At 51.9% G+C, this 12,077-nt stretch overlaps 1 protein-coding gene across 1 annotated transcript in view; it reads right to left on the bottom strand.

Annotated features, from left to right (window-relative positions):
* LHX5 (LIM homeobox 5) overlaps window positions 1-10,088 on the bottom strand; it is a 62,445-nt gene extending 52,357 nt beyond the window's left edge. The window contains exons 1-2 of the mRNA XM_078665552.1: window positions 9,916-10,088; window positions 4,350-4,576 (exon numbers count right to left, since the gene is read on the bottom strand). Of these exons, the coding sequence (XP_078521678.1) occupies window positions 4,350-4,576; window positions 9,916-10,088 (400 nt within the window). The remainder of the gene's footprint in view (window positions 1-4,349; window positions 4,577-9,915) is intronic.
* Window positions 10,089-12,077: the final 1,989 nt, after the last annotated feature.

The following is a 12,077-nucleotide window of genomic DNA, read 5'->3' as shown; positions in this document are numbered from 1 at the left end:
TCGAAAATATCTTCTCAGTCGGTTGCTTTAAAGACACCCCTGGCATTTCTTGATGATGGTTTTTTATTGTTCTTGGGATGAATGTTTCCCTTCTTATGATTCACTATTCCCAGTCTATAGCTCTTTGTGTTTTTTGAAAAATGCTTTAATTGCTTTGAACCTGATGATAATGCTTTCTGAATTGTAAGTTACTTTTGTTTCTCTGGCAATGTCTTATGAATTTGTAACTCTGATGTTGATGAAAAATAAAAATGTAAAAAAAAAAAAAAAGAATAAAGACACCCCATGCACATTATTTATATATATATCACACACACACGCCACGCACACACCGATTTGACCCACACTTTAATGAAGTGTGCCAGAGATGTTTCACAGTTTCACGCACTCCTCAGGGTGGAGAGGTGAGGTCATGCTTGGGTGGCAGAGGGGCACAGAGGAGGCACCTGCGCCTGGCAGTGGGGCCTTCCCCAGTAGTAGCACCCTCTGCCCTCAGTGTCGGCACCCAAATCAGCTAGCGGCAGGTTGTACCTGTGCAGGGTGCATGTCTGCCAGTGGGCATGGAATGGCTGCGTGCCACTGTCAGTGCCCCGGACTGGTCAGCAGGGACTTAATCCGTGGCAATTGTGTACCGGAGACATAACCAGCCTTCAGTACATGTGTACTTCCTACCAGCACTCTTTCCTTCTTCTTTCCTTCTTCATAGATCTTTTTTTCTTTCTCAAATCTTTCTTGTTTCGCATTATTCTGGTCTCATTTTACTTTCTTCCTCTTCAGGCCCATTATGCTTTATCTATTCTATATGCCTTCCACCATTTCCCCCTTTCTCTTGTTTCTTCACCCCTCTCCACTGTATTCTCTCTCTGCTTCTTACTGTTTCCTCTCTTGCCACTCTCTCTTATACCCTTCCTCTGGCCAGTCTTTCGCTTCTCATTTTCGCCCAAAGTCCATCATCCTATTCTCATCCTCTCTCACTCCCAGCCTCCCTTTCCATCTCATTTCATAATTTCAATCTCACACTCACATCTTTACTTTAGGACAGGGTCTAAGGAGCATCACTGAGGCTTATTTTCTGCTTTATCTCTTTAGGCCCTGCTCTGCCAGCTACTGTCCTCCTACTCTGTCCCAAACATTTCTAAGAGAGCCGCCTAGCTCCCAGTCTCCTGTCCTTTCTGTTGCCCTGCTGCTCTGGAGTAGGATATAGACCGCTTTACTGACTCTCATGTTCACATTACCACTTTGGAGAACGTCAGGAGTACTTTCCAGAGACTTAGACCATGTATGTTGTATTACAGAAGTGTATTGGGGCATTATTCAGTGTTATAATTTATCTCTCACTTTTGAGAAGGATCTGGAGCACTTTCTCCAGAAATAGACCATGTCCATTGTTTTGCAGGAGTGTATAGGAAGTATTATTCGGTGTTACACCCGGTCCCTCACTTTGGAGGGCTCTAGGGCACAGTACCCGGTCCATTGTTTGGCGTAGTGATTAAACAATATTGCAAAGTTTCATGCGCTACCAACTGCTTTGGAATAAGGACTACATCATTACAAAGTTTCTTGCCTTGCCAATCCCTTTGGAGTAGGGTCTAGATGACATTACAGTTTCAAGCCCTGAAAATCAACCTGGAGTAGCGTCTAGAGGACATTACAAAGTCTGAGCCCTTATGATCCTTTTGGAGTAGGGCCTAGAGCTCTGTTACTGATTTTCAAACTCTGATAATCACTTTGAAGTAGGGTCTAGACTATATTAGGAGCGTCTGTATACCTTTACTTTTGTCCTGTGCCCTGGTAATTACTTTGGAGTAGGATTTAAAGGACATTACGCCCTCTCGTGCCATGGGAATCACCCGTGAGCAGGATCTGGAGGATATTATTGAATCTCATGTCCTAGTCATCGCATTGGGGTACGGTCGATTTGGGGTATGGGGAAGGGTGAAAAAGACGCTCTTGCCTCATGCCCTAACTTTGCTGAGTTTTATCCCATGGCCATGTTTTGGAGCACTGTATAGATGGTCTTACCAGGCTCTGTACATTATTTTAAAGCAGGATCTAGAGAGCATTACTGAGTTGAATACATTGCCAGCTGGTTTGGAGGGGCGTCTGCAGGGCATTACTAAGTTGTGTACCACCCCTGTTGCTTTGGACTATGATCCAGGAGATAACAGTCGATTTCAGTCCTGCTCATCACTTGGAGGTAGGATTTAGAGAGGATTCTTTAGTTGTACATCTTGAGATTACTTTGGAGTAGGACCCAGAGAACGCTAATCACCAGTATTTACTCCTGTGAGCACCTTCTGTCTGTTTGCGGCAGAGTCTTCAGGCCGCTCTGTGAGGCATCACACCTGGTGCAAGATGTGTCTCAATGAAAACCTCCTCTGTTCCTATAATATAGCCTCTATATGCTGCTCAGTAACACCCAAGTTCTGTCTCTTTCGATGGGATCTACAGATCACAGACCAGGCTTGGGTTAGGGATGTTACGGTCTAGTATCTTCGGCTCATTCTACTGAATCCCACCTCTACCCTGCACGTAAGAAAGCGCCTCCTGAAATCTAGCGCCGGAGTAGACGTTGGACCAGATACTTGAGTTTATGCTGTCCTTCCTGAATTCAGGCTATTCGTGCAACCTGAGGTGTCCTGCTTGATTTCAAATTGTCTCTGCCCTCTGACAGTACAACTTGTGCCGAGGCTGCCCTTGAGGTCTGCTGCCTCAGTCCATGGAGCCTTCAATGCCCTCCCCTCACGGTGTATCCTGTCCACAAGAGGCATGTGTGCCCCACAGCTTGCTGTAACGCAGATCAGACTTGCCCCCTCTCTCCTACCTGAGGTGTAGTTGTTCTTGAGCCCTGCTTCCTGCTTCAGACCCAGTCTATCTACTTGAGTTCTGGTTCCCCCAGCCCAGCCTGTGAGTTCAGGATCCCCTCTCCTCTGAGGCGAAGCCACCCACCACAGCTCTCCTCTGGCCAACTTTACACTGCTGCAACCTTCTAGTCTTCCTACAGGAGTTCATCCAGCACCCCCAGGCCCTGCCATTGCCATGGGCCTCCCCCGAACCCGGCAAACCCTTCAAGTTGGACTCCCCTTAGCCCTCCGACCTGAGTTTAAACTCCACCCGCTCAGACCTTCTACCTGAGTTCAAGCCCACCCCCTCAGCCCTCCTACCTGAGTTCAAACTCCACCCCCTCAGCCCTCCTACCTGAGTTCAAGCCCCACCCACTCAGCCCTCCTACCTGAGTTCAAACTCCACCCCCTCAGCCCTCCTACCTGAGTTCAAGCCCCACCCACTCAGTCCTCCTACCTGAGTTTACACTCCACCCACTCAGCCCTCCTACCTGAGTTCAAACTCCACCCCCTCAGCCCTCCTACCTGAGTTCAAGCCCCACCCACTCAGCCCTCCTACCTGAGTTCAAACTCCACCCCCTCAGCCCTCCTACCTGAGTTCAAGCCCCATCCACTCAGCCCTCCTACCTGAGTTCAAACTCCACCCCCTCAGCCCTCCTACCTGAGTTCAAACTCCACCCCCTCAGCCCTCCTACCTGAGTTCAAACTCCACCCCCTCAGCCCTCCTACCTGAGTTCAAACTCCACCCCCTCAGCCCTCCTACCTGAGTTCAAGCTCCACCTACTTAGTCATCCTACCTGAGTTTAAACTCCACCCCCTCAGACCTTCTACCTGAGTTTACACTCCACCCACTCAGCCCTCCTACCTGAGTTCAAACTCCACCCCCTCAGCCCTCCTACCTGAGTTCAAGCCCAACCTACTCAGCCCTCCTACCTGAGTTTAAACTCCACCCGCTCAGACCTTCTACCTGAGTTCAAGCCCACCCCCCTCAGCCCTCCTACCTGAGTTCAAACTCCACCCCCTCAGCCCTCCTACCTGAGTTCAAGCTCCACCTACTCAGTCATCCTACCTGAGTTTAAACTCCACCCGCTCAGACCTTCTACCTGAGTTCAAGCCCACCCCCTCAGCCCTCCTACCTGAGTTCAAACTCCACCCCCTCAGCCCTCCTACCTGAGTTCAAGCTCCACCCTCTCACCCCTCCTACCTGAGTTTAAACTCCACCAGCTCTGCCCTCATACCTGAGTTCAAGCTCAACCTCCACCCACTCAGTCCTCCTACCTGAAAACTCCACCCACTCAGTCCTCCTACCTGAGTTTAAACTCCACCCACTCAGCCCTCCTACCTGAGTTCAGGCTGGCCTCTCCTCTGAGCTGAGGCTGCGACCAACAGGAGTTTCCTCTGGCACCCAGACAGAGGCCCTGCCAGGGGCCTCCCCCACACCCTGCAAACACCTTGCCCCCCCCCCACCTTCAGTTAACACCTTGGCCCTTGAAGTTGCCCTCGTACCTGAGTTCAGGCTGCCCTCCTTCAGGCCGATGGAGGAGCTGGTGTAGTCCTCCTTGCAGACGAACTTGTTCTCGTCGATGACGTAGAGCTCCTCGCCCGTGGAGAGCTGCTTGTTGCACACCATGCACGTGAAGCAGTTCAGGTGGAAGACTTTGCTCCGCGCCTTCCGCACCAGGTCGCTGGGGGAAATGCCCTGGGAGCAGCCCGCGCACTTGGTCCCAAACCTCCTGGAAGAAAAGCAGAGAGAATGCCCTCAGTGCGTGATTGCTGACTGCGGGGAGATCCCCCCTCGGAGGGTGGCTCTGGAGGGCAGTGTGTTGGGGGGGAGGGGGCGTCCTGGGGGTCATGCAGCGCCTGCCAGACTGGCATTGAGAAGAGGCCCTTGGGGTCATCACGGAGATGGGTGGCTCTGGGGGTCGTGCAGGGGGGAGGGGCTCTCAATATCATACACATACGGTGCCTGTGCATGGAGGAGGCCACCGGAGTCCATGCAGTGCCAGTCATATACAGCGTGGGGGAGGGGCTCTGGGGTCATGCCGTGTCTGCAAGGCTCAGCGTGGAGGTGCCACCCTGGTGTAGGAGCTGTGGGGTCATGCTGTATTTACAAGGCTCAGTGTGCAGGGGCTCTGGGTCATGCTGTATTTACAAGGCTCAGCGTGGAGGGGCTGTGGGGTCATGCCGTGTCTGCCAGGTCCAGCGAGGAGGAGTATTTAGGCTCTGGACCCGGAAGTAGTTGAGTTCCTGTCATGGATCAGCATGTAAATGCAACAGGGCCCAGGGGTCATTCAGTATCTGCCTGGATCAGTGTGAGGAGGGTGTCGGCGGGGGGGTGGGTGGTGGGGGGGAGGGTGCTCCACTGCTTTGGGGAGGGAGAAGGAGTGCAGCGTCTGCCGGGTTCAGCATTGTTGGGGATAGGCTCCGTAGGGATCGGGGAGTTGGGGGGGATAAACATTCAGCCTCGATGGCAGGTCAGGTTCAGCCCTTGACAGCAGCAGGGAGCACATGTCCCGGGGCAGCGGATGACGTATGAGAGCCGGGGCTCCTGCCAGTGAATGAGACGTGAATGTTCAGGGACTGTGGGAGCTATCAGTACCCGCCAGGACTCGGCATGGACCGCGGGGCCTGGCCCCGAGCAAGGGGCAGTGCTGTCCAGGATTACGCATGGCCCCCCATGCCATGGGGACTGAAGCAAGGTCATAGGTAACGCGCCCGGCGCCACAAGGCCCTGCCCGGGTGAGCAGATTCTGGGTCGTGGGTGGAGCGTGTCCAGGATGGTCATTCAGTGGCTCGGGATGGAGGGTCAGTCAGGGCATATCCTGGGGGTCGTGCAGTGCCAGTGGGTAGTTAAGAACAGAGCGGTTCAAGGGCTCTTCGTGGGGGCGGGGCGTGCCCTCACGGCGCCTGCTGCCGGGCTTCGGCGAGGGGGCGGGGCTCCATCCCAGCCCGTCAGGCTCAAAGAGGAGCCGGACTTCAAGCCGCTGCCGTTCGTGTCAAGCAACAAGAAAAGGAGTGCGGAATATAATACACCTGTGCTATCTAAATCAAGTTCAGTCAAATCAATAGACAGTTGATTCGTTTTTTTTTTTTAAACAGAGACGACTGCCAGTCAGACTTTTTTGGGTCATTTTAATTCGCCTAAGCTTGTGTATCACATAAATTAAATTAAATTGTCCTTTACCCAGGGTTTTGGGTTGATCTTTTGAGCAGCGAAGGTGACACCAGAACAAAGAAGAATTTTGCTATTGAGGGAAAACAAATGTAAGCCAAGAGATGTCAACGAAGCTCGCTGTCTTCCAAAAACAATATAGAAATGCATTTTCTAGATTTTTGCAGGTGTTTATTTTAGGAAACCCAGGTTGAATCTTAATGATATTTGTACCCTTGAATAATTCCCCTGAATAATTTGAATTTTATCAGGGTGTTCGTTATTAAAAAAGGTCACCTTGGATCGTAAACACCCCCAAGAAACCCTTAGCAAATGTGGGCGTCTTCTAGAGCTCTCTGTAGGAGAATGGGGGAATTCTTCGAATCCAGAGTGCTACTATCTGCTTCTCCTGAACAATTTTACTTGGAATATGTCCAAAATTATTCTTGAACCCTTGGGTGAATTATCCGGAGGGAATTTAGGATTATAAGGAAAGTCGCCGCCTGCCTCTAGGAAAAACATACTGTGTTCTTAGGTCGGTCGCCTTGTGTCCTGATGAAAGAGCAGCCGCCTAACACATGACATTTAATGGATATAGTCTTAAGCCGCTACTGTCTTTCTGAAATCCGTATTGTGCCGGAGGCTGGTTAGCTCGCCTTTTGCACAAGCGGTTGTGTTTGTGGAGTATTTGGGAGTCGGACGCAGGGGCTTTGTGCCTGAAGCCTCTCCCCGTGTAGGGTCTGAAGTGTGGGCGGTCACTGAACGAATTACAGGTCGGATGTAGATCCAGCTTCACACCTGGGAGGATTTAGGGGCACCTCTCCAAACATTACATCTGCCTACCATGGGCAAGTGCCAGCCGCGGGCGCGGAGAGCAAGGACAGTATAGCGCTGCCGGACATCGAGGCACACGATGGCCAGATGTGACTCTTCTTGGACGGGGAAGGTAACGCAGGCTCCAGGCAAAGCTGCATTTGAATGTTTTCGAGCCCGTAAGAACAGGAGCAAAAAAGCATGTAATTGTAACGCGTGCTCGACAGTCCAGAGCGCTCTAAGACCGTTCAAAGTAGAGAAAGGCGCTACATAACCAGTAATAAGACAAGGAGTTTTAAATAAAAGGTGCAGACTCCGTGGTGTAGGATCTGTGCCACTTTGGAAAATATTAGCCACACATGTAGCAAAATATATAATACAGACAGAAAGGAGACTGTACGGTGAAAGTGAGGGGTACACGCCCGTGGACGGTTGTCGTTAAAGACACACTGTACTCTGGCAAATGTGAAACATAGACGCGAGATTGACCAATGCCGGTCTGTGTGACGCGCGTGTGGGTCGAAAATATAGCGCTATTGAGCCGATAAATATTGAATTGTCGGATGCAGTGTCCAGCCGTGGTAGGGCGGGTGAAGAATGAGAGGCCGCAGACGGCGGGGTGGTCAGTTTATGCTTCAGGTGTCTGGAGACAGGGCACTACTGCGCGCTTTGTTGGTGGAGAAAAGGTCCGTGGGTAGAAGGAAATATGTACCCTTTCGTCCTCCAAAACGACTGTAGGTGGGGGGATAACCTTAGCCCGTACCACGACGTACGGGCTAAGGGTATTCTAGAAACTTGGGAGCCTTCGCCCTCTCTTGCCTAGGTAGGAATAGGGCGTGTTTGGTGTGGCTCTCACCTGCGGTGAGGGGCTGCCTCTGTAAAGGCCACCGCAGGAAGCACCCCCACTTCAAGGAGCCCGGCGGACGCATCACTCCGGGTGACGTTGATGCAGTGCTCGCATTAGGGCCATGAGCCGCGGCCTCGTCTTCTGGGCCCGGGACATAATTGTCTCATCTGCCTCTTATCACCGGTCGTTAAGAGGCCTGAGAGGGCCGCATTAGGGCAGAGCCGAAGGGGCCGCTTGGACGGCATTAGCGGCCATCACCGGGGTCACGGCGGGGGTTCCGAGAGCAGGAGGATTTCTGCCATCACCTTTCCATTTCCACCCCTTGACACTCCCCCCGGCCACCAATTGTCCTGTTTGAGGGAGTGAGAATGACTCCCTGGACCCCCAATGTACACAAACACCCTGACCACCGGTGGAATGTCAGGAGCGCGCGTATAGTTGCCACGAGCTGTGTGCACACATTTATTCTTTATATGGAAATCGCAGATTTTGTATTAATGGGCTGTGCTTCTCCCTCGCCCATGGACCTGTGTGTGTGTGTTTATAGCACGTATGCAGATGCCAGAGGACAATGTGCTCTTAGCTGCCATTGGTCGGTGCCTCAACAATAGTAATACATGACATATTACACTCTGTCCATCTGTATGTTAGGCGATGACATTTCATGGGTATTTATTCTAATAAATGCATTGGACTAGAATGCAAGGCCTTACATTTTTGCAGCAAAGCAAAATCGTACTCGAGAAGCAAGTGACTATCAGGAGAGTGGTTTCTTTGTGAAAAGGTATCCTTAGCTTCAACCTCTGCTGCAGTGAAAGGCATTTATTTATCTAACGTCACTTACCGCTGTACGGCGGTAATAAAACTCGAATTTGACCTTAGTATAGTAATAATAAATGTGGGGTGCGTGTTTATTTTAACACTTGCCTTACGCAACACGTTATTGGGTCGAATTTATTTTCACTGGAATTAAAATACATGTGGCCTATTATGGCACATGTGTTAATACGGCGCTAAAGCCAATTTCCCCTTTATTAACACAGTGTAACAACATTGACATTGAACCTTGAAAAACGCTTGACTACCTCACGTGCTGCTTATTACGATTTTTTTTATACAAGGGGACTCTGCCTGTCTAAGAGAGAGAGAATGAGGGAGGGAAGGAAATTAGTTATATGTTTATTATTATTCTTTTTTTTTTCTTTTTTGCGTGACACCATCGACCTCCCCAAAAATAACTTTGGTTTCAAAAATAAATTCTAAAGATGTACTCCTGTCTTGCGCGCTCGGCCCTATACATATATGAATGATCACAGCTCGTTTCCTTCCCCGTTAAAAACTCGATAGCAGGAGAGTCTCAGTGGAAAATGTAAATCACTGCCGTGCGCATCCGTCATTGGAGGGAGGGGGCCGCGAGCTTTACGCAGCTAATCCCGGCGTGAGTGCGCGCGGGCCCCTGGGTGCCATAGAGCGGGTGCTTCGGAGCGCGCGCCTCCATCCTCACCAGCGGAGGGGGCTCCTCGGACCCGAAGCCCAGGGTTCATGGAGGTTTTCGATTGGCGAATGAAAAGTGATTGTTCTTGTCTTATTTTTGTAGTATTCGAGGCAGTTTGTGCATGCCTAAAGCGTCAAATAATGGGTGGCCTGTCCTTTTGGGCGAAGATGCTACAATTTCCCCAACGTTTAATCTTGGGAAACAAAATAATAATAAACGGGAGTGTGCACCTCTCACCCTTCCGGGGTTGGGAAAGTAGAACCCTTCAACATGGGTGCTGGGTAACACGCTTAATACAAATGCCAGATGGACCCTATTATTAGAAGCATTATTGATTGCAGCGTAGTGTAATTTTTATCAAATAGTAAAGTAATAGTTATGAGTGTGGACCTTTTTTCATATTGAGTATGGGGCATAACAAAGCCGAACAGCCCACAATTGCCCATTAATATGCGTCCCTAGCTAATATCACCAACATCAATAAAACGCCTTTGATGGATCAGAAACGGTGAAATGCTGAGCCAGCGCCGCTGTTTTTTTTTTGTACTTGTTCCCTTCAGTTTGAATGCATAACTCTGGTTCCTGCACGTTGACCACCGATGTTATGACACCAGCTGACCACGGCCCAGAGGTGGGTTGGCATAGAACATAGATAGACAGAAGGAGCGCCCACCCTCGGCCTTCAAGGCGCTGGCCTCTTTTCCTATCCTGGACGTGTGTGCATGAGTGTGTTTCTTTGGGAGGCTCTCTTTAGGGGGTCACTCACCTGAAGAAGTCGTTCTTGCAGTAGAGCTTGCCCTCCCGGGAGAAGCACTTGTCGGTCAGGCTGCACTTGCAGTCGCAGCACAGCACGCACTTTATGTGCCAGGCCCTGTCCAGAACGTTCAGAAGGAATCTGTCCAAAATGGGCCTTTCACAGCCCGCACAGTGAACCATCATGGCTGCGGCTGGGGTGCTCCTCTTGTCCGTGAAACCGAGGACCCGGGCCCCAGCGAGCAGGAGCTCACCCTCAACTCCGGATCCCCCGTCCCGGGGCCTCGAGGAGGAGAGCGCGGGGGCAGACCATGCACGCGCCCCGGTGCGCACAGGCTCGTCCTTCCACGGCGGGTCTCTGTGCCCGGTGCATGGGCCAGTCGGCGTCCAGAGGTCCAGCTACCCCGCCAAGCAGGGCCTGGGCCGGCCTGCAGCCAGCGCGCGCCTGTGTATCTGCAAGATGGCCCGTCCTTCCAAAATCAGAGGGGTTCCGGCCTGGCCTGTTGTGCTGGTGTCCGGAGAGGGCCAGACAGGTGCTCCCTTGCTAGGCCAAAGTGCTACTGTTAGGAAACACTCCTGTGATGGTCCCTGGAGAGGATCAAGCAGGTGCCCCTAGCCGGGCCACGGTGGTGCTGTTAGAAGGCCAGCCCCCTGTCCATCCCTGGCTCCTGCTGTGACAGTTGGGGGGACAAGCCCGTGTCCCTCGCTGGGCTCCTGCGCTGATATCTTTCCCTCTCTGCGCTCTTGTGCGTAAATGTGCTCCTCGCTGGTTACTGAGGTGGTCTCTGGAGATGAACAGGCAGGTGTCCTGAACACACAAACTCGGAGCTTCTCGTGGGCAGATCTGTGGGTCCTTTCCAGGTGGGACCAGCAGTAGCCCCTCTTCCTGCGTCTCCTCCCCCCGTGGCGCCCGGCGGGATGGTCCTTCTTCGCCTCCACTTTCGTCCTCCCCTATGATCGGCTTTGACTGCCAAGCTGGTCCATTCGCGCATCCTTATTCAGATTCGGTGACGTCCCCTGGCACGCAGAGCTCCGCAGCCAATCAGCGGCCCGTGTCCATGGCAACCCCTTTAATTTATAGCAAGTCTACATTGGCTGCGGCGTTGAGCTAGGCACAGAGGGGGAAAAACAAGGGACATTAGAGTGCACCAAAAGTGGTTGGGTTCACCTGGTGCCGATGGAACAAAAGTGAGTAGAATCTTTTCTCATTTTTTGCTTGTCTTTCTCCAGCACGGGAAGTGCCTGCAGCTCACCCTCTGTAGGGTGTGTTTGGAGGGACATCCTACAGTGGCAGGGCAGCAGGCACTTTCTCGTTCCCTTCTCAGTGTTAGCAGGATGGTGCAGTGAAATAAACCCTTTCATTTTTTGCAAAATGCGAATTGACTGCAGCGCTAGAGCTGAGTGAGGGCGTCACAAAAAGGGGTCAGTTTGGGACCCGAGGTTTTAAGGTGAATCGGACCTGCCTGCTTGCTGAACCTCTGTAAAGAAAGCGACAACTGACATTCCTCGTACTTTTCTTGACAAGTGAGCAGGGCAGACGGGGTGCCTTGAGTTGCACCCCCTTAATTCATAGCAAGCACACACGGTTGCAGCCGGTGCTTGCGGGAAGGAAGCGAGAACGCCTGGCCTTTCTCTCTCCAGCTAGAGAGCGTGGGAAGCGCCTCAAGGCGCACGCTCCTTTTGGGAATACGTTTGAGATTGTGTACACAGTGCCAGGAGAGCATGGCATATGTCCTTCCCTAGCCGCTTCTCAATAGTAGCAAGAGCGAGGCGGTAGTGACCCCCTTAATTTATTAGCAGGGTTATATTGGCTGCGATTTGGAGCCGGGCACTGGGGCGGGAGGAAGCGGTGGGGCGATTGTGCCAAGGGCTTAAATGGGCATCAAAACGGCTTTTACAAAGAAAATGGTCACGGCAGTTGTTTTTTTCTTTTTTTTTTATAGTTTTGCACCAACGTCCCAGTAAAGTGTCCTGGGTTCAGACGGAGCCCTGTCGCTGCCTCTGAATGGCCGGTTGGGCTGGGGCTGAGTCAGTCACTGTGATTGTCTCTTCTCAGGCCTGTTGGGGGGTTGCGTCGAACCTCAGCCGCTCCTGCCTGGGCTGAAGCCCCCTGGTTGTGTGCGCCTCACACCGCGGTGGTGGTCTGTGGATGGGGGGGAGGCGGGGTGTTTGGGG

Source organism: Lissotriton helveticus, chromosome 11, assembly GCF_964261635.1.
Source record: "Lissotriton helveticus chromosome 11, aLisHel1.1, whole genome shotgun sequence".
NCBI lineage: Eukaryota > Metazoa > Chordata > Amphibia > Caudata > Salamandridae > Lissotriton > Lissotriton helveticus.
Note: the sequence above shows the minus strand (reverse complement) of the source record. Positions and strands in the feature narration are given on the sequence as shown.